At 39.0% G+C, this 22,447-nt stretch overlaps 2 protein-coding genes across 2 annotated transcripts in view; one reads left to right on the top strand and one right to left on the bottom strand.

Moving 5' to 3' along the window:
* Window positions 1–383: 383 nt before the first annotated feature.
* LOC113493072 (cilia- and flagella-associated protein 43) lies at window positions 384–12,430 on the bottom strand. The gene is made up of 31 exons (XM_026870878.1): window positions 12,295–12,430; window positions 10,914–11,077; window positions 10,669–10,767; window positions 10,239–10,401; window positions 9,882–10,092; window positions 9,627–9,758; window positions 9,358–9,545; window positions 9,125–9,227; window positions 8,786–9,040; window positions 8,392–8,527; window positions 7,994–8,157; window positions 7,640–7,793; window positions 7,297–7,515; window positions 7,009–7,220; window positions 6,720–6,866; window positions 5,446–5,597; window positions 5,025–5,226; window positions 4,820–4,940; window positions 4,611–4,729; window positions 4,289–4,456; window positions 3,887–4,060; window positions 3,477–3,604; window positions 3,132–3,326; window positions 2,802–2,927; window positions 2,592–2,697; window positions 2,208–2,366; window positions 1,960–2,073; window positions 1,703–1,846; window positions 1,418–1,570; window positions 887–1,023; window positions 384–541 (listed from the first exon to the last, which is right to left on the bottom strand). The coding sequence occupies exons 1-31, from the start codon at window positions 12,363–12,365 to the stop codon at window positions 403–405; spliced, it is 4,755 nt and encodes a 1,584-aa protein (XP_026726679.1). The 5' UTR covers window positions 12,366–12,430; the 3' UTR covers window positions 384–402.
* A 291-nt stretch (window positions 12,431–12,721) lies between these two features.
* Window positions 12,722–22,447, top strand: part of LOC113493081 (transmembrane protein KIAA1109 homolog) — a 36,131-nt gene continuing 26,405 nt past the window's right edge. Inside the window, exons 1-10 of the mRNA XM_026870895.1 lie at window positions 12,722–12,875; window positions 12,995–13,224; window positions 14,388–14,531; window positions 14,775–19,892; window positions 19,974–20,119; window positions 20,196–20,704; window positions 20,802–20,982; window positions 21,432–21,593; window positions 21,889–22,014; window positions 22,133–22,232. Coding sequence (XP_026726696.1) covers window positions 12,874–12,875; window positions 12,995–13,224; window positions 14,388–14,531; window positions 14,775–19,892; window positions 19,974–20,119; window positions 20,196–20,704; window positions 20,802–20,982; window positions 21,432–21,593; window positions 21,889–22,014; window positions 22,133–22,232 — 6,718 coding nt within the window. The 5' untranslated portion in view covers window positions 12,722–12,873. The remainder of the gene's footprint in view (window positions 12,876–12,994; window positions 13,225–14,387; window positions 14,532–14,774; window positions 19,893–19,973; window positions 20,120–20,195; window positions 20,705–20,801; window positions 20,983–21,431; window positions 21,594–21,888; window positions 22,015–22,132; window positions 22,233–22,447) is intronic.

Raw genomic sequence — 22,447 nt, 5'->3', positions numbered from 1 at the left:
ACATAATCTAATGACAGTCGTAAATCAATAAATAAAGGAATAAATAAGGAAGATATTCATCACACAATTCACGGATATTATAAGAATGATGAATGATGAATTTTATATCTATCCGTGTTTCATTCATCCCACAATCATAAATAGATCAAATAACAGTCAACGGAACTAACGGTGACGCAACGGATATGTAAATTTTTTGCGACTGCACAGTTACGTCACAAGTCCTAATTTTTTTAAACCCATCTTTGTCAATTGTCATTATGAATGATCTACGATGGAGGATCAAAAAGAGTTCTACGTTCATACCAAGTCATTAGTAGTCATCATCCCTATAACAAATGGATAGCCGCGAAGAAAAAACTTTGTGCAAGTATCTAGGAATGAAAAAAAAAACTAGTGCAGTTAATAAGTGCGGAAGCTGGCGAGCGTGGGGTAGGTCTTCAGTCGCAGCAGCTCGAGCTCGGTCTGCAGCAGCACTATGGTGGAGTGGTTCGCCTGCACGTCGCGGATCAACCTGCTGCGCATCACTAGTGTCTCCATCCTGGACAGGTCGTAGTGCGAGATTAAGACTAACAAACAGTGGATTATTGTTCGCTTAATTAGCTTTGAAGCTTAATTAGCTAAAGGCAAAATATTCGTATTTTTAACAGGTTTTTATCAAAGCTATATTAACAATAAAACTGGCCAATTGCGAATCAAACTTGACTATAAATTTTGTAGGGCGCCCTCAAATTCATTTGCCACCCAACAGAAATCACCTAGCTAACGCTGGTCATGAGATAATGATGGATGGACAGACAGAGTAGCCGCAGGAGTAAGGCTCCGTTTTACCCTTCAGTTAAGGAGCCTTAAAGTTTAGAACACACGTAAAGTTCAGACAGTTTACCTCTTCTTGAAGATACGCCGGATCCTGATCGGTTCGAGTGCATCCTCATTCAGCCTTTTTTCGGACACTTCCACGTTGAGCTTAACAATTAACTTCTCTATTTTGCTTTGTTGCACCTCTATCGATGCTAGTTTCAACTGAGAATCACAATAAAGTTAGTATAATCATTAGAGCTGACCAGGTATTGTCTTGCCATATAAATGAGATCTTGGAAAATTCAGGCGTAGAAAAATGGTTTAAGGAAAAACAGATGTCTGATTAACACTTCTATAGTATACCTTTAGTATTTATAGAGCACAACATTTCCTGAGAATCGGTCAAGCTGTTTCGGAAGAGTTAAACATGGCGACACGAGAATTCCATGTGTTAGATTACAAGTAGTACCTATATTCAAAACTATAAAATGTAATATTAAAATGCGTTAATTATATTTAAACGAAAACCTATTTTATAGAACCGGTGTCTCGTAAAATTACATTCCGTATAAAATCTCTATTTTTAAAGGCCTACAGTTTCAAGCGTGCTGTGTACCTCAAGCTCCGTGCACCGATGCATCTGTTCAGTGAGTATCTTATTGACTGCCACTTTAGAGGCTTCCATTTCCTTTTCCATTCGCAGGTAGTCCTGCTCATCCGTGTAACCTAATTCCTTGTTCTTCAAGTACAACTGGAGCTCTTTCGGGATCTGGTAACAGAAATTAAGCCTCCTTGAAGGAAGTCTATTCACTGTTGTTATATTAAACTTAATAAATTACATAAAATGCATCAGCGCTTAAGCAGCTTTTGGGTTATATTTTTCGTCTTTAATCTATATTACCCTGAGTCTCTGGTATGAATAGAGTTCTTGCTTCATGTGCCGGAGTTTCATCTTCATCTGCGCATGCTCCCACTCTTTAGCCAGGATGACCTTTCGGAAAGCCATCTGTTTGCGCATCATGCGTAGTTTCATAGCACCCACTTTCTGCAAAGCAATTTATAAACATCTAAGCAAAGCTAAAATAAATAATGAAGATAAAAAAGTATGACACTATTGAAAACCGTCTTAATAAAGTAGGTGTCATGAAATATAGTCACCAGAATGAGGTTATTAATCTTTTCAATATCTTCTCGAGGGATGAGCGCAGCATCGTCAAAGTCAGACATATGCCCAGTAGTTGTAATTTCCACCTGGCCAGCAGGCAACACCAACTAAGCAAAAGGGAAAAACATAATATAATTCTTTTCAATTTAAGTAAGTAAGTCTTATTGAAAGTACCGTGAGGATATAGGTATCACGGTGATTAAGAGAAAAAGGAGAATACAGAACCTTGCAAGCAGAATACCTGTATGGTCTTGTTCCGGGCAGTTTGCTCCACTATCTCCCGATGCTCCACTATCTTGGCTTGACAGACCTGCAGGTGCGTGCGCCGCGCTTGAATAGCTTTGGTCCACACGTTCAAAGCGTTGTCGACGTAAGCCAACTCTTGCACTAGAGCTCTCATCTATAAAATAAATAACTATTAGGCTGTTTGTTCGTTGAGGAGCAGCATGGCTGCGTTCTGATAATAACAACCGAGAAATATTAACAAATAGGATTGCTGAAAACCTTCGCTCCTCTTTAGTCGTGCAAGCCCCTTGGCAAATATTTTCTCCGTTACTCTATTCTGCAGTTCCGCTACAATGGTCACTTTTAAAAATAACTACTACTACATTTAATGCTTACTTACTCTTATCTCATTCTCAGTTTTGGCTCTCCTCAGCTTGCACATCGTAGTCCACATATTTTCGTCCATTACTGTCGGCATATTACTGATCTGGTCCAGTTGATCCATGCTGTACACAAAATATATAAGTTTCTAAGTTTGCGTTTGTCATCATAGTGGGGAAAGTGTTTGGACTTGGTAGACTGACTGAACTCTAGACTGAATTGGACTTACTACTTGTAGTAGTCAACACAATCAAAGTGCAGGAGTGGTGGTCGGACGCCGGTGGAGACGGCGAGCGCCAGGTCGTACAGCACTACAGGGATGAACGTCGCTCTCTGGTGCCACTTCGGACGCCTCCTGCGAAAAGAATACTTAAATCAGTAGATTATTGATGAACATTTGTATCTGTAAATAGAAAAGTAATTATTTCTTGGACAGAAGGAAGAAATTATTGAAAACAAGGATATTTTTGAGTATATTATTATTATGTGCATACTTAACTGAATTTGTTGTACTCATCATTTCAATTAAAAAAAAACAGCTGCATGTATCAGGACTTACTTGAAGAATTTATAGGCTTGTTCGACGATAATTGGAGAGAGATCAAGGAAGTGGTTTTTGAATGTTCTGTCCATGCTCCTGTCCTTGGCGATCAGAGCTTCGTACGCGGCCTGGCACTCGGTGCTCTGCTCCTGTATCTCTTGCAACTCGGCAGTCAGCTCTTCCACTTCTCTCTCGTAAAGGGCAATCTCGTCCCTAACATGATACAAGAACTTGAAATATTATTTTTTTATTATAAAGCGTGAATCATAATACGAAAGTTTAAAATTAATTCTTAAGTATTTCAAAAAGTTTAGTTTTAGGAATTAAGTGGCTACACATTTTTTTTTTTATTAAAATTGTTACCTCATCTTTTCCAGTTTCTCGGCCATTTCTATTCGGTCCAGGTTTGTTCTTCGAAGCCGCATCAAATTAAGATGCTCTTGTCCAATAATTGAGTCCATTCTTATTTTTAGTAACCAGGTTTCTCGAACCTATAAATTGATTTATGTATGATTGCACTAATTAAAATAAACTGAATTCACCTTGTTGCCTATGTGGCTATGTCTCTTAGGTAGATTAATATTTATGCATTTAAATTCAAACAAAACTAGATTTTGGCCTTGCTGTTGTTCCTTATGGTGCTGACTGAAGGACAAACGGGCAGATTTAGCAGCTTTAATAAATAACAAGGATCCGTTTCCACCATTTTGATACAGCGTACACATACAGCTCTACCCAATTTATGAAAATAAATTAGGTAGAGCGTTGACTACCTTCTGGTTAAACTTGACGATGCCCTCATTAAGCACTTGCGACAGCTTGCCATACTCGACGTGCAGCATCTTGCGGTACTTGTCTCGCTCCTCGTTGCGGAAGGCGACCTTCGCCTCGTAGTCAAACACTTGCCGGAGATCTTCTTCGTTGAAGTGCTCTGGGTCTTTGTCCAGCTGTAATGTTTAAAAGCTCGAGTAATGGTTCGGGTATTGATATCATAGAACTATTTGACAAGTCTGATATGACATTATTATAGAAACCATTTTTCAAAATACTGTCTCTATACAAAGTTTCACTTTTTATTTAAACTTTGACAAATTTAGTCAACTTTGTGATTTGGCAAACAGGAATCAAAATATTCTTAATGAGTAGTTTATATCAGGGGGTATGTAGAAACTGACCATGCACTGCGGCATTGGTATGGGCTTCTTGATCTCCTCGTGCCACAGCTTCTCCAGCACGCCGTCCATCATTTCCATGAGCGCGCGCTCACGGAAGTCATCCTTGGGGCCCGGGTCCGGCGGCACTAGCACGATCTGGCTCGGACTGATGTACGGCTCGATCGAACACTGCAAAATAAATTAAGGCATTATAGGGAAGGGTTCTAGCCATGTCAAAGCTTGCGAATAAAGTCTGCAGGTACTTAATAGCGAAACTTCTAAGCTTCCTTTCTAATATATAATATCTTTTTCAATTAACGATTAATTCATTTCATTTTCATACCTCTTCCGGTTCAACTTTGATTAGTTTATGAGGTTGTTCTTCCTGAAACCATTCCGGGTCCTTGATTACTATTTTAAGGTGGTGAAAACTGCCTCGTAAATCAGATAATTTGTTCAACTCTGTGAACGGAATATAACAGAAGTTTTCATTACTAATGCATCAGACAAAAACAATCACATGTCTCAGACTTTATAATTCTAAATTCTAACCTTCAATTATGAACCTCAGTCTGCTGTTTCTTTCGGCTACAAGGCCCACTTCTCTCTTCTTCAGTACAACCAGCTCATCAAATTGTTTATTGAACCACAATCGTATATTTTGGGTGTTAAGCTGTAATATTAGACAAATAAAGTACATACTTGAACATTACTCCAGAAGCATAGCTGACAAAAGGTAATCAAATGTAAATCTTACCCGAACGAGGTGATAAAGCCAGTTCATTTGCAGAAAACTGAAGGCAAGCATCTGCGGGATCATGAAGGGGGGGATGGACACATACTTGTGCGCATTCGTACCAGACAGGACGTAGGGCTCCACCACCACGTCCACGGCCACGTCGGCGCCGCTGTCCACGCTGCGCCGCGGCGAGCGGCATGACTGCGCTGACCCGCCCCCCCTAAAACATCAACATTACCGGCTACCGAATGTCGCTGATTTCATTGCAAAGTGTAATAAATTGTTTTTAATCGACTTAAAAAAAAAGTTGAAGGTTTCCATTTCGCCGGCATACCGTAGAACTATAGACTGGATGAACCGATTTTGTTTTGGCTGAGATGTCTTAAGTACCTACGTATCACAGTGCACTTTATGAGGATCTTAATAGATGACTACTTACTTGGAGGGGTGGACCTTCAATTCGAGTTCTGGTTCTACCCAAGGTTGGAACAGATCATCGTTGTTTTCCATCTCAATGGTGCGTAGTGCTTCAATCTGCTCAAGCTCTGGCCATTTTTCACGTTGTGATGGTAGAATTGCAAAGTTTTCTACCTAAATTAGAGCAAAGCTATAGATTTTTTCAGAAGTTGACGTAAATTCTGAGGGTTTTTTTTAGATTTTGTTTTCCTCGTTTACTTTAACAGTCACTTAATAAATAAAATATATAGATATAGAGTATTTGCGAGCGATATCCCTCTATCTTAAGTAGAAGGGGCCCGGAGTGTCTTTAGTCGGTGAAGTCGTATGTATCTTTGTTTCATCCTGGAAATAGGGCAGTGTAAAGAAATTGAGCTGGTTACATTTGCCGGATACTGAATGATATATCTGGGCTAAGACCAACACGCATTCGGTGGTCGATAAATAAAAAACCATGACATGCCCAGAAGGAGATGGCGGGATCAGCTCGCCAAAAACTCTTAGAGGCCACTCTTAGAGGAAGACCAGGATAAATGGAAAGAGTGGAGGGCGGCCAATAATGCATAATGAAGAAAACAGGGACAAGGTTGTATTTAAGTATATTAGAATGGCACTAGTTTTGCATTTTTCTAACTGCATTCAATTTAAGCTATTTCCAAATTGTTTGAACTCAAACTCATTCAAGTCAATGAATAATTTACTATATTTTAATAGTTAGAGGTAAGAGGTAGAGGAGCTCGTGGCTAAGCTATAACCGCGTAAGTGATTCGATCACAGGTTAAGCTATGCTTGACGCGGTTGGTCCATAGATGGGTGACCATCTTTGTCATAACGAGTTCCTCCGTGTTTCGGAAGTCACGTTAAATTGTGGGTCCCGGCTGTTATTCCTACATCTTTGACAGTCGTTACAGGTAGTCAGAAGCTTGAAAAAGTCTGACAGCTAGTCTAACCAAGGGGTATCGTGTTGCCCAGGTAACTGGGTTGAAGAGGTCAGATAGGCAGTCGCTCCTTGTAAAACACTGGTACTTAGCTGAAACCGGTTGGACTGGTAGCCGACCCCATAATAGTTGGGAAAAGGCTAGGCCAATGATGATTTTAATAGTTATTTTACATGAACCGAATTTATACTTATATTACAACGGTTTACCAATAGCGTCTAATCTCTAGTTGGGCCCGAAACATTCAGGCGATCCCGACAGATAAGTCAGTAATCCGTCGTATCATGTAACGACAATAAATTAGTATATCAAGTATTACGTGATAGTGGCTGTGTATCGCGAAGAGTTTGACTCTCTGCGATACTACAGTGTCCCAGCACGTCTGCTTGATCCACGCCGTCACCTTGTCCTGGGCGCGGATGCGAGCTTCTGTCAGCAGGCGGATTTCCTCGCGCTCTTTCTCTGCCTTCAATTAAAAGTTGTATTAGGTAAACCGAGTTGAGTGATTGGAAAAAATAATAAACAAAATTCAACAATATAATGAACTATACGGCCATGGAGGCCCATGATGTCATCTGACATCAGCTCGAATAGTTGTCATGTCTTACCATTTTCAGTCGTTCCTTCTTGGCTTCATGATGCAAATTAAATTCGGATAGCGATAGTTGATGAAGCGGACGCTCCGCTAAGTTTTCCTCTAACAAATCTACCAGCTTCGCCTGAACTGACTCAAATGTTTTGACAACTTCGTCGCGTTGACGTTTGTAGTCTAATGATTCTTCACGAACTTTCTTGTCTTCTTGTACGTCCAGGTAATTCTCTGCAAACATTTAAAAAGCATATTTTTTATAGTAATCGCCGTTCTGTAGGTAAGTAACAGTTGTGACTGAACTCACTCTCACTTCCGTGTATAATGATAAATTGGGCGCCTTCGTCTGCACTGTACTTCTCCATTTCTGGGGCCTCATGTACCAGTTCCTGCATTAGGTTTTTACGCAAGTAAGTGCATGACACCGTACCGCTTGCGCTAAGTGCCAGAATATACCTATTTTTGTCATCAATAACTGCACTCTTGATACCATCTTCGTAGCGATGCGTAAGTATCAGCTTTAAATCTGAAATAAAACGCATTGTGCAGGTCTTCCCAAATGCTAACTAGAAAATGGCTCGCCCTACCCATTTAATTATATAAGCTTGTTAAACTATAACTGGTACTATAATCATTCTCAAGAGTCTCACCGTATTCCTCAGGCGCATCCGGTGGTCTCAGTATAACAGTGCCGTCAAACGCAAATGTAAGAAGGGCTTGCATATTTCTGAACCCGTCAAATAGCTTTATCTCGTGTCCTGATTCTATGATGGGACCCATCTTCACGGATACTGTCATACCTTTCTAAACGAAAGAGAGTTAAGTTTAAAAAAATATATTTCGAGTTGATGTAGTAACAGGTTGGCTGATTACTGCAAGGTCGACTGATATGTTGACATAGAAGAATTATATTAAATTAATACTTTGATGAATTGATGATAGAATATTTTTTGTTAATTTATTCCTTTCTCATAATTTTGTAAATTCTACGTAAAGCTCCTTACATCTCCACAAAGCTTTAAGATATGGAACTGTCTGCTCAGATGCGGTATGGCAAACATGGTATCTTTGGTGCTGAGAGGCAGTAGTCTCGCGTATGGTCCCTGCATCTTGCCGGCGAACTTGTTGTCCTTGCCTGTGTCGGCGTTTACACAAATTATACGCTCTCCTGTAAATGAGATGAAAACGCTCAAATCTGAATGAGGAAAACCAACATTAGATAAATCGTTATTGAAAAGATATAATTATAGTTTCATCCGAAATCTTATGTGGGAAGATATTATACAAATGCAGAAAACAGCAATTCAATTATTCCTATTTTTTTATAAGAAAGTACTAACGTCAATCCGTCAACGAAAAGCAAAAAAAAAACAGATGTAAAATTATTATTTTAAAGGTATACCTATGCTATACTTCTCAGAGAAGATGACGAGACTAAAGCATCGCATGTCTTGGCCAGCCTTCATGAGGAAACAGTCTGCGAGACCTCGTCCCAGCTCCGTGTACCGCATCAGGTTTAGCTTATAGTCTTCGGTGATCTAGACACACACAATTCAAACTGCAATACATATTTTGCCAACCACTAAATCACTGCTCGCTTTCTTTCTTTGTAAACAAAGAGAAATCAAACAAGCCTAAACGGCATGAGGTTATTTCGTTTTGTTGCGAAGTTAATGTGGCCACCTTCCAGCTCCAGTAGCAGATCAACAGAAAACAGCGACTGGTAAGTAATAACTTAAAAAAGAAGGCTTTATCATTAACCATCTGTGTAAACAGTATGTTTTAGAAAAACAAACCTTAAAAATAAAAATATGGCCAGCAGCCATTGCTGCAGCAACTAAGTGCCTGCCAGTCGGTGAGAAAGCGACCAACGACACGATCTGGTGTGTCAGGCACATACTGGCTTCACTCTTGGTTTTCTTTTCTTGATAATTGAACGACTTTAAAGCAATGCCGTAATTTCCACGTTCTTCTCCGAAAACCGCCAGTAGGGGATCGACTGGACTGGCTTGGAACGAAATTTCAAAGCCTTTTACGTATTTCGCCATGACCTTTAAAATAAATGTTCCTGCTATATTTTTGTATTTGAGGGGACCTTTTTTGGTCTCAGTATTAGTTGTAAGTGTTATACTTACAAGTTTTGCCGTAGCTGCCTCGTAAATGGCTAAAATTCCAGTGTCGTTCATCGTCGCAACACACTCATAGTCAGGAGCAATCAGTTGAATCTTTTTTACATTCCTACAAACAAACTACATTAGGTAGTATATTCATAGACTAAAATGTGATTCTAGTATTAAATACATGTTTAAATATATTTTCATCACTACAGCAAGTATCAACAACTACTAATTGTTATGCATTATCTTACCTTTGTTTGAAGGTAAAGAGATTAACTTCAATTTTCTCTTCCGCATCAGCCGTGATCTTGTAAACAAAGCCATGGTTCGTCCACATTGTGGCAACGTCACAGAACGAATTACTGATCAGACGAACCACGGGGTCATGGGGAACGTAGCTCCAGACAGCTGTCCAAGTTTTCTCGTCTTTTTTCAAAAACTGAAAGCATTACATGTGTACTACAGTAAAAATATACAGTAGTTTTTTTTTATTATACATGTTTAGAAAATTGCCACTTACTCTAATGTACTCATCGGGACCATAGATTAATATACCAGTTAGAAAAGAACATATGTAGGTATAATTGTTTCCCGATATATTATTTTCTGACCATTCCAATTGGGTAACCATGGCGATACCGTCCGAAGTTACCTGCAAAAGTTACAATCGAAATGAGATCGGGATAATTCAGAGCTGTGTACAATCTAGAAGAGGATAAAATTTATTTTAAAAGAGAAAGGACTCACTAATTTTTAAGTTAGATTAAATACTCACACTGTATAAGTTAGCTTTAGGATCGATAGCGAACAGCTGCCCTTCGTAGTTCCAGCAGACACCGACTAGAGGGGGTTCCGTCACCTCCCATTGGACCACCTCCTCTTTTGCCCTCCGCAACAGGAAGCACTTCTTGTAACAGCGCGCTACCTCCCAGACTATAAGGCCAGTCCCCCAACACTCGCATAACAACATATGCGTTCGACTTGCCCTAAAGTATAAAATGCATAATGTGTAATTTAGAAAAAAGTTGGTAACATCTTCTACCTATTTACTATTTAACAGGAGTTTTTTGAACTGTGAAAATTAATAAAATAACCTGACCTAACTTTTCGATAGTGAACAATCAATACTTACATGTAAATTTGTTTGCGTTTATTGATGTTAGTCTCAATGCTGATAAGTCGCTGGTTGGTGCGCCAACACCAGACATTCACACAGTAGTTTGGGAAACCAGTGAAGCCGGCGATCAGGTCGCTCTCCATCATACACAAGGCCTTGTAGCGGTTCACGGTAACATCTAAAAGGTAGGTTATGTTATGATTAGGTGACGGGTTAGTCCGACTGTCTTCAATATTATAACTTTATTTTGTTTTTCTTACACCCTAAACTTCTAAGAAATAAATCCGCGAATTTCAGCTTTAAGGAATTAAATCCTTGTGTCGCTACCATTCGTGGATCACAGACACGCTTGTCCCATGCGGGGATCGAACCCGCAACACGTCGTGCACGGTGGGTTTGGCGTGGTGTTCCGGTGTAGAAACAACATGGAAACAGGTAAACTCACCTTTGAGCTCCGCCAATTTAACAAACTTTGGATAAGTTGCAATGAATATTCTACCATTCTTCGTCTTTTCGGAGAAAGCGAACAAAGAAGATCTATGCCCTGCAAAATAAAATACCAGGTAATTATTTATTTATAGGGTATTTACGAAACGTACGAAACCCTTCGTACGTTTATTCTATTTGTACAGAACCTTCAGTCGTTAGCTCAAAACAAAAATAATCTTCTCAACGAGCGAGTTACTTAACCTGCTAAAGCATCGACTCCGTCACCCATCGTAGAATTGTTGGCCACATAAACAATTTCAGTGTTGGTTTTAAGGTTGAAGAATATAATGTAGATGTCTTCAGCCACTGCAAAGGTATCTCTACCGACAAAGGTCATTAGATCCAAGCAGTGGGGGTTGGCCCACCTGTAAGTACAAGAAGTCTTATTATTAAACGCTTTCTATCGAGTTATCTATACTTCATACTAATATATAAAGCTGAAGAGTTTGTTTGTTTGTTTGAACGCGCTAATCTCAGGAACTACTGGTCCAAAGTGAAAAAATCTTTTTGTGTTGAATAGACCATTCATCGAGGAAGGCTTTAGGCTATAAACCATCACCCTGCGACTAATAGGTGCGAAGATGCAATGGAAAATGTGAAAAAAATAGGGCAGGTATAAATCATAACTTATATCTTCTACCCACGGGGACGAAGTCGCGGGCAACAGCTAGTTGACAGATAAAACTAAAGCAGTTCAGCGAAAATTGTGGCTAGGTGTACGGATCCATCTTATCCATGCACTTACTAGGCAATTTAATGACAATAAGTAATGTATGTTATTTATTAATGACTCAAAAAGTTAATAATGATTCAATCGACAAATTATTTAATTTCATGATAGTCAAACGTTCTTTTCCAATAAGATGTTTCCAAAACTATAAGTGTAGGTAATTGTGTCTGTATACGCAAACTGCAGCTCTCATTATAATTGTTTACGTACAAGACCGTGCCTTAAATGAGACAGTCGGTGTAGCAGTTATAATTAGTCAATTTTGCCCTATTCCTCCCTAAACATGACTCATTCGGGACTTAGTCATTTTAAATTATGACGTTCCATTTCTTCCGCTTTGTTCAAGATTCCAAAGAAAGTTGGGCAATGGACGCTTTTTAACTTTTTAAACCGATTTTTGATATTGTTGCCTACTAAGATTAGCTGGACAACAATCTTTCATTGAAGTTCTGTATACCAATTCAGAATAGGAATTTACCGTATTTGTTTATATTTTTAAATTACAATTAAATATCCAATTCTTATTTGTTCAATAGGCGGGTAATGGTCATCTCCTCAACAATAAAATAATATTATTTAATTGGTGGTTTATTAAAGCCTTACTTATTTTTTTACTTTATTGTGGTAAGAGAGGAAATCTACTTGAATTTGAATATCAACAGGCTTGTGAGGTAACGAACTCCGTTGTTGGAATGTTGAATAGAAAGGAAGAAAGATTGTGATGTGATTTTGGTTTTTATTTTTGAAATTGTTGTAGATTTTATGTACCAGTGTCGATGAGAATCCAGAGCACGAAATGAATTTACTATAATACGTTAAACTATTTTAAACAATGTTGTTCCATTTAAATACCTGACTGTGGGATCATATGGGTCTTCTGTTTCTTCAGATTCATCATTGGCGTCTTTGTTCGGGTCAGCCATTGTTTATTTTTAAAGTTATGGTTAATTGCTAATACGATATTCAATTAATAAAATTTTATGTCCAAAGCGTATAGCTCAATAGACATAAAAAAACGTTATTTTGTTGCCTAGCAACTGTGCTTTTTAATCTTAGAAAACCCCCGGTGGAGGAAAACAATACAATACCGTCCTTCCAAAATTAAACGAACACAAATTTATCGAAATTATCTAAACTTGTCGATCAAATTGTTGTTCTAAATGATTTCTGGATTTGTTTTCCTTGAAACAATAATTATAACAAATATTTTTTTATCATTAATGTATGTATGACAAGTTAAAGTGTAGTCGCGAAACGGAACGTAATCGGATCCGTCAAAACTCTGAACCTCGGATGGGCACTCGGTGATTTTTATGATATACTTGAGAAAGACAGAAAATAGTGTTAGAAATGTGTTTAGTGTGTGATTTTTTAGGGCAGAGTAATTGTATAAAATGTAAAAAGTGTCAGAGAAATAATTAAATCATAATCATGTAAGTTTTAGTGATTTGCGTATCGTTGTAATTAAGTGATGTTTATTTTCGTATGTAGTGGATCATAATGAAGGTTTCCTTGTTGTTTGAGTGTTATACTATGTTATGATGGTGTACAGGGATAACTTCACCGGGTCCCTGGACGATCCGGTGGCGCAAGGATGGAACTCATCGTCGATAGACTTCGCGGAAATAACAATGGACCGAACCTTTGCCCTCCTGCTTGTGTCCCTCATATCGGCGATATTATGGATCGTGTATATAAACTACTACAACAGCCGAGTACTAGGCTACATCCTAACTAGGCTGATAAACAAGTTCTACTTTCAAGATGACAATTTCAAAATAGGTGAGTGACCCATTTATTTATATTTATATTTGATAGTTCATGATCATGAACAAACTGTTTCATTTCTAGGTCAGTCGTCCTTCAAATTATGTATGAATCTGTTACAAGAATTTGTTATTGTGTCAAACATTTACCTGTTATTTATTCAAAGGTTATCAATTTACTTTTAAATATAGCTAGAAAATTGTATGTTCATGTTTGTAGCCACATTAACTAGTGTTTGAAATTCATGTTCAGTGTTATGATTTCCACTATAAGTTGCAAAGTATTAGAGTAGGTAGTTGATGATGATGATTTTACAGAAACTTAGGTAATCTGCTAAGAGATTATCACACAGATAACACATGTAGAGTCACCAAAAATTTATCATGAACAATGAGATACTGATTTCTTGTCACTTGTTTATTTTTTATGTGATACAGTGTGTAATAGTAGTAAGCAGTCCTTTAAGTTGGTAAGCACATAAAATGTGCTTGCAATAATTATATTTCATGTAAAGTAAAAGTATTAATTTTCATTTTATTTGCTTTTAAATCTTGTTTTTTTTTTAAATAGTTGTTACCGGCTGGTAATATTATGAATGAAGTATGAAACGTGATTGCCAAAATGTTTAATCGTCCGAGTACTTGCATCACAAGACGGCCTAATAACCAGTTATTTATCATACTGTATTTCCATCTGTATACTTATTGCTATAACATAATAAAAATTTGACAAACTCAATATGACAATATGTTAATATTGTCATATTGAGTTTATTTACAGTAGTCAAAAATATTTATAGTTTTGCTCAAAAAACTAATAAAAGAAGGGTCAGATGAAATTACATTATAGAAAAATAAATGCGAGTGAAACTGCAGGGCTAAGATAGTCATCAATAATGTGGGATTATATCATTAGGTATTTCTAGAGACCATGAAGAATACAGATTGTTGGTAAAACAGTGATTATTGTATTGTGCTGTAATAACTGAAGCATAAGACTGTGCGCAATAATATTATGGTAGTATATTGTTTTATTTAAAAATAGAGAAGTGAGATGTTGGGTGTAAATAGTTTTTCCTTCTTATATTTCTAATGATCAACTTTTAACTATATATGTCTCTTTATACAGCTGGTTTTCCTTAGGTATATCTTGTATAGCCATAATATAATTATTTTCAGGTTCTTTTACTCTTAATGCCCTGTCCGGTAAGATAATGTTCCGTGATATAGTGTACATCAACTATGACTATACACTGAGGATACAAGATGGCTACCTCATATTTCGGTGGTGGCGGTCTTATGTTCCCAAAGATGTCTCTGAAGGTAAAAATAATCATTTTTTTCAAGTCTTAAGATGATTCAAATTAAAACCTTATTTCAGTAATTATTAAAAGTAGATTACAAGGTTTCAGGTACAAAGGCATTGTGACCTAATAGGATTAAATAGAATACTTAAATGAAGACATGAATCATATATTTATTTCAATGTCATTATCTTTATTACCTATCCTTGTTCCACAGAAAAATAATACCGCTCATTATACATCAAATATATGTTTTTTGCAGATTTATCACACTCGGACACTCGCCTCTCTATAATGCTAAACGGATTCGAACTGCATTTCTACAATCGATGCGACTTATACAACGAACTTGAAAAAATATTTGGTCTCGAGCCCGTCATTAAACAGCAGAATGACGATGACTGCACAGACCGAGACAAGGCCATGAACGACGCCAACGAGAAGCGTCGCCGTGCGCAGGACACCGTCAGGTCAGAGGCCGCCATGGCGCGGACGTGGCGAGACCTCATCCCTGTCATAAAAATCGACATCTGTTCCGGTCGAGTAGTTTTTGGTAACAGATTAGTCCCAACAACGTTGTCAATAAGCGTCGAGGAGTCACATTTAGTTTACAGCACAAAACCGCCCGCCTCTAGTCTAGATCACCTCATGCACTTTGTTAAGGCCAAGGCAGAGAACTGTAAGGTCATGCTCGCTCCTAGTCCGAATTACACGTCGATGGTCGATGAGCCGCCGAGATATATGGGTGAGGGCTTCGTGGTCATGAGTTCAAACTACATCGAAGTCTACTTCTACATGGACGAGCCAGGCTTAGTGCCAGAACAGCCAGTCCTGCTACAGTTAGCGAATGGAGACATTGTTGAATCAGCGCCACCTATTTGGGGTGTAGACATTAAATGTGGGAAAGGCACAGACTTCAGTTATGGACCTTGGGCGGATAGGCAAAGAGATCATCTGTTTAAATTTTTCTTCCCACCAAATTATAAAAACTTGGAGGTAACGCCACAACCAAAGCCTGGCGATAGGCGACAAACACAGTCTTTTGATATTAGACTTTCAACTTTAAATGAAGCTACCATAGATATTCTGTTTACTAAGAATAAGGAAACAAATGCTGTTCATATCAATATTGGTGCTGGTTCGTATCTTGAAGTAACGCTCCCATGGATCGTGTTGCTTGACGGGTATACAACAAAAATTACAGGACAGTTATTACATTTGGAAGCAACAACTAGCTTACAATACAGAAGCTTGGCCGAAAGTGAAACACTCGAGTACACTGTGAAATGTCACTACCCTCTTGTATGGAACCACCATCAATGTTGGCAGCTAAGTTTAACTGGATGTAAAGCGACTACACATCTGGTTTACACTCATATCGATTTTTTCCAAGATTTAATCAATGACTGGTCAACAAAGGCTCGGCCGGATATTTTACACTTTGTACCTTACACATGGAAAATTTCACTTTTACTAAAAGAATGTGAAGTGGTAACAGTAAGCAATCAATACAACTGGATAGATTGCAGTTCTACTAACCAAGAGAACAATCATGTCGCATTCTGTGGTGACCTACTAGACGTGTCCTTCGACTTGCCGTTTATCGATTTCTTGCCAGACGTTATACCGCTAAAGATCTGGGTTCAAGGCGAAGCTGTTGACATGAGTCTATACATGCCCGAAGTAAATACTTCTAAACTTCTTTTGCTATCTATTGATAAAAATATGAAGTTGGTCCCCTGCAGACTTAAAGCTTCAAAGTGGAGGAGAAAATGCGTGAAAGCTCAAGGTTGGGTCGATTGTTGGTCAGTACCTATAGTGGCTTTGAGCGTAAGATACAACTATCATCCAATCCCTCCCTTAGGGCCAGAACCCCAAGCCGACATTACCACTCCAGAGAAAGAAGAAATTCTCTTATCACCAATGAGAATACCAAGAATGAGAAAACAGCCCCAAATAAATTGGCCTCTAGATGGAAACAAATTTGACAGAACAACGCTACCACCAGACAAAGTAAGTGTGGAACTTGAAGTGGGACCTTCGATCCTACTGGCCTATGGAACTATTATAACAAGCTTTATGAATTTACTAGAAAATATATTTGGCGAAGACCAAACGTTTACTGACATGCAGAAATCTCCTAACATGGAAACTTTTCACTGGACTAGTGAGACTGCAAAAGTAAATGATAAGACCAGTGTTAATCAACATACAGAAATATCAATGGATGACTCGACGGATTCTAGCAAAGGTCCGTTTGATCCACGACGTTATCGACCCTTAGATGTTACTGTATCAATAATAATTCACGACATCCAAGCACATTTAGTCAAGAACTGCAGTGAAAACGAGCCGCCTTGTCCAGTCGTCCTCATTGAAAGATTTGGATTCGAAATGGACAAAAGTTTCAAAGAGACAAAGTTACAACTATTATTAAGTCCGTCAATATTAGTATCTGCTAATAACTTATCGCGAACCAATCCTACTAATTCAGGGGCTTTGTATCAAGGTCATTTGATGCTTTCGTCATTTCAATTACGTGGAAATGGTTTCTTTAGTGACACAAACCGAACCGTTGAAGAAGATACTGTAGAGTATGCTTGGATGATGGAGCTACAGTTGGGTCAGCTAACTGGCAGACTGACTTTACCCCAGTTATATCAAATTATATCATCACTGGAAACGTTCCTACTGCTTATATGTGATAGCGAAAACGAACTCGTGCCGCCAAACCCTGCGAAACAATGCCATCACGGCATGAATAATGTGATGTGTCCAGAAACCGACCTAACTTTAAAGTACCGGTGTCCAACACCCAACGAAATCAAATACAAAATGATACGAGTTGCGATCGATCTCATTGATATTTATATTGCTGACTCAAACACAACCTTACAATCCTGGATATCACCAGTCAGACTTAGCTACTGCAACTTACATGGTTCTGGCTTTGGTACAGGAGTGACTGGACTATTACCAAATATAAAATTAGCTCTCTACACACAAACTAACATGCAGACCAATACTCACCATCATTCCAATGGAAGCAACAACAGCCATAATAAACCGCCAGAAAACGACAACTGGGTGGGCGTTGGGTCACTTGCCTTAGGACCACTATTGATCGAAGCGGCGTCTTCCCTGCCTCAAACTCCTAAAAACTTGCATTTAGTCCAACAGAAGTTTTTGAAACTTCACGATGACAAGACAAAAAGACTTTGGTTCTTATGGCCAGTTGAAGGAAAGAGCTCTCAATGTGGTTGCACCGGTGGTTGCGCTTTCTTCGGATCGAATAGAAACGGACCTAATTTCTTGAAACCTAACCCCAACGATCTTAATGAAGGAATCAACATCGCTATGTTTAATATAATAGAGACTGCTCCTGGAGAATATGGATATGGACAGAGTTTGCTACACACTGGGCAGTTAGTGTTCCACACGCCGCCTTATAATAGTTTGAACGTCTGTCTCCAGCCTACAAATGTGGCTACTCTAATACCGTCTCCACTGCCTCAAAGCTTGAACAAGTCTCCACAGAGTGCTGACCGTCGCAGCCTCACTAGAAGATTCTCATACACGAGCATGAGTAAAGGAAGTAATAACTTATTAGTTTCGAGTACAAAAAGCGATGTACCCTATGCCCGGTTAGTTGATGCGTCTATACCGCTGGGTAGCACAAAAATTGACAGTGACTCTAAACTTAACAAAAGTATTCTCAACGTTCCGCAAATGGAAAGCAGTGTATCTGATTCCAAGTTAGCATTAAGCTGTGGAGCTAAAGACAATTCCAGTGTCACCGGAAAAAAGCCTGTTCCTTCTGAAGCAGAAACTTTTGTGGTACCAAAAGTGCCAGCGAGAAGTGTAGCTATATCAGAGTCGCACTATTCTTTGAACTCTCAAGTCCCACCAGAAGATACTTTACCACAAGAAGTGCAGAGAACAATGTCTATAACAAGCGAAAACCATTCAGAAGCTTTCTTTTCGGCCGACGAAGACATGTTCCCGAGCCGATCCTCAAGCCTGAAACATTCCTTTGGCAGTCGCCATAGCAATCCCAGAGATAAGAGTTCCTTCGGCATAAACGATATTACCAATGAAAAATGGACTAGTCCTATATCAAAATCAGAAGCAGTAGACCTACCAGATACTATAAGCAACTTGAGCACAGGGGTTCAACCGGACTCGGAAACTGGGTCCGTGTCATCTACGTCTTTTATTTCAGCGATATCTTCACAGGAAGATATGACGCTTGTCAATTTGCATATGCAAACCAATAAACCGATAGTAGACTCTCCTCTTCTTATGGCTAGCTACATGCACAACTTGCCTCAATACAAATGCGCAAACTGGTCGACGTGTTCTTTGCCAAGTGGCAGTGACGCATTTACTGTACCACTCTTCAAAAGGGCTGATGATGGAACTTTAGTTTATGTTGGACAAAAGTATTTACCAAGTTTTGAGCCCCTCGGCAAAGTGAATATACTCAGATTGATATCAAAGAAAGATGCTAATAATCAGAATCAGCATGGACCATACTCAAATTTACCTCCACATTTCAACTCTCAAGTTAAAGCTCATCCTTACCCACAAGGTTGGTGGGATGTGCAGCAAACCGTACAAGACAGCCAAGAAAATGCTACAGAAAAAAGTACCACATCCACTGTTACGACAACAAGTGATTCTAAAAGTGGATTATTCGTCAAACTGCGAGGTGAAATCGACATAATGTTGACTCCCCTTGTTTTGGAAAGTACACAGAAATTCGTCGAGTCACTAACTCCCGTTTTAGCGAACATACACCCAATTACTGTGATAAACCACTTGCGTCTGCTTTGTATTTCATCCGTGTCGAGTGCTAATGTTCTGAAACAAAAGCAGTACGTACAAAACTGGCTGCCACAGATGCAGGACCGCAGCCAGTCCAATTTAGTTACGGATAAAGATGACAAGTGTAAACTTGCAACTATTCCTCATTCTAATGTATATGAGGAAAGTATTTGTGAGCAACTACAAGCTACTGTGACCATTCCCAAAGTCAACATGATCTTCATCCAGTCGTCTGTGGTTGAGGACATGATATCATTCTCAGCTCTGGACAATATTCAGGATTTGACTTGTGTATCCTTGTTTGGAGTATCAGTCGAAAATATAATAGCGAAATACGTGAGTGCGAAAAAGAATCTAGAATCGGTACAGTTGTACTACCGACCTACGCTGCGGGCGTTGGGAAGCAAAAAGTCCTTCGGGATAATGAAAGGTCCCCGAGCTTTAATATCAGCACAGTCGTCTGGCAAAAGACGAGGGCCAGAGAGGGGAGAACCGGTTTATATAGAAGCTTCACAGCAACAGTGTGAGGATACGACGATTACACTGAATGTCGGTGAGTATTAAAACTGAGAACGAAATATTACTTTCTACACGATTCATGTTTTTTTGTTCTTAAACTTCCTCTGTGTTTTAGGCAAAGTTCATGGTCAATTGCGTCGCATTCGCAACGAGTCGTGTCAGTTAAAAGACGTGACGATAACAGGGATACCAAGCCAACACTCCAAAGTTGCATTCAAGTTTATTCGTGTTGATAGCTGCGCTAAAGGATGCGAGTCTATGGTAAGAAACACTTGAAACATATCACTGCCCCTTTAGAATATGATTGGAAATATATTAATTTGTTGTCTTTTTATAGTGCTGTCAAAGTGGAGCACCAGCTGAAGCCCAAAAAGACTGTCCCATCGGCTACATCATGTTCGAATGTGGTCTCGAAAGCATTTCTATCAAAGTATCCAAACACTCACAATCACACAAGCCGTCGCAGAATGACGACAAGAAACCTGTGAGAGCTGATAACGAGAGCTGTCGGGAGTCCGTGAAATCAGCTGAAGAAACTAAACCAGAAAAAGAAAGGAGTACTAAGAGCAGGACTTCTGGTATCGAAGATTTGTTCAGGAAGAGGGATTCCAGCTCGAAGCCGAGCACTCCGAACTTAGGGACTGCCCAGCCTCCTCCGGTACCCCCTCCTCCTGAGCCATCCACACCAGGTCCTGATGAGCCCTCGAATAACGACAGTACTGCCACCGTCGTGCCGCTCAAGGATAATGGGAATACGTCATCATGCGCCATCGACTTGAAAGTTGTGTGGTTTAACTTTGCCGCGCCTCCCCGTACACCCATCACGAAGAAGATTGATTACACCAGGTGCGTATGGAACAAAATCATAGAAATAATTTATTACGTTTGTCAAAAATAGTATGAAGAATTGCCACATGTTCTTAATATAATGTTCTTGTTTTAGACTTGATTGGAACCTGCTAAGTACAGCGTCCCCTGCTATTAACGCGTGGATGAACCCGTGCAACCGTCTCGGTATTCGAGTAGTGGCGTTGTACCGCGCGTACGCCAGGAGACTGACGGCCACCGCGGCCAGCCTTATGGCAGCTGCTCTTGATCTAGCACCACATCATACATTGCCAAAGGTTAGGAATTTCTTTCTTAATAATTTGTATCAGAAAAGGATGGCATCATTCTGATGTTGATGATCTACTCTTAAACGTTCATAATTCTGTAATGTAAACTACGCTTTTAAAAAATATTGAAAAAATATTTTTCGCACATGTAATGTCTGAATGATTATTATAAATACGAGTGAAACTCCAGAAAGATCCAAAAACTCCAAAAATCTACACTTATGCACAAATAAATACTTTATATACTAATATAATGCCTATATTGCCTATAATGCCAAATATAACTTGTTTTTACATCCATTATTCCTGCTTTCCTAATAACATTTTAAAGCAAAAGTTTGTATGTTTGAATGCTTGTTCCTCTTTTTCACTCAAAAACCACTGAACGGATTTAGACGAAACTTAGTGCACAGATAGTTTATGTTTTCGTAATAAACGTTATTATCATCATTACACAGAGTCGTTATGGCCGACACACGCCCATGGCTAAGCAGTTACGCGAGGAGCCCTCGCTCCAGCTGTGCGCGGTGCTACTGCGGTACGCTCTGCAGGCCGACGCCGCGGCCGTCCAGGCCGACCTCGCTGAGAGACATCTGCCGTCTTTGTCTACTTTGAGACAGGTAAGAGAAGTTTACTCTAAACAACAATTTTAATGTATATAGAAATATATTGAGATATTAATTACTTCGGTTACAACTTTTTTAGGAGTTTGGACCAAATGTAATTGAATTAAATGTTTAGAAATAGATGTGGTGGTCAACTAAAATTCTTTGAAGAGATTTTAGCTTAATTATTCATTACTATACTTTGCTAGTATAGCTAGGCTAGGCTTTAGCCCAGACGTGGGATATTAAATAGGCTGCAGAAAAAATAGCTACTTTCAATTCCGTCAAAACTATTTCTTTTTCGTTTCAGGGGGTTATAGTTCTCAGCCGTCAGTGGAAGAACATCCTGTATACGCCGCTGCTGTTAGAACACAACTACAAGAGCAAAGTCATGAAGCCACTCAACGTTACCTTTGCTTTGCCCGATTTACTTGAGGTATGTCGATGTACAGCTACTTTTAACCTTTTATGAGGTACATCTTCCAGCGCACCCCTAGCCATATTAGTATGAAAATTTATATTGAATCAGAATACGTTTCTTTACTGCTTTTTAGGATTCAGTGGAAGGGTGGCAAGAGTATCCACTGGAAACTGAAGCATTGGATGAAAACTGTTTACTGCTGAACATGGACGTCGATAAAGTCAACTTACCTGGTAGGTTTACTAAATTTATTGTATGAGAAATATTTAGAATTCTATAGACTCATGAGTGTCTTGGTAAAAGAGGGATAGGGACATTAAATGCGTACGAAAAAAGTTAAACAAAGTACTAAAATTTAGAATAGTTTACTGCTTCATATTATTGCTAATACTGCAATAACCGAATAGTATTCTATTATCTTCTAGCGGAAATGCTTTATGTAATTTAT

Source organism: Trichoplusia ni, chromosome 4 (assembly GCF_003590095.1).
Source record: "Trichoplusia ni isolate ovarian cell line Hi5 chromosome 4, tn1, whole genome shotgun sequence".
Taxonomy (NCBI): domain Eukaryota; kingdom Metazoa; phylum Arthropoda; class Insecta; order Lepidoptera; family Noctuidae; genus Trichoplusia; species Trichoplusia ni.
Note: the sequence above shows the minus strand (reverse complement) of the source record. Positions and strands in the feature narration are given on the sequence as shown.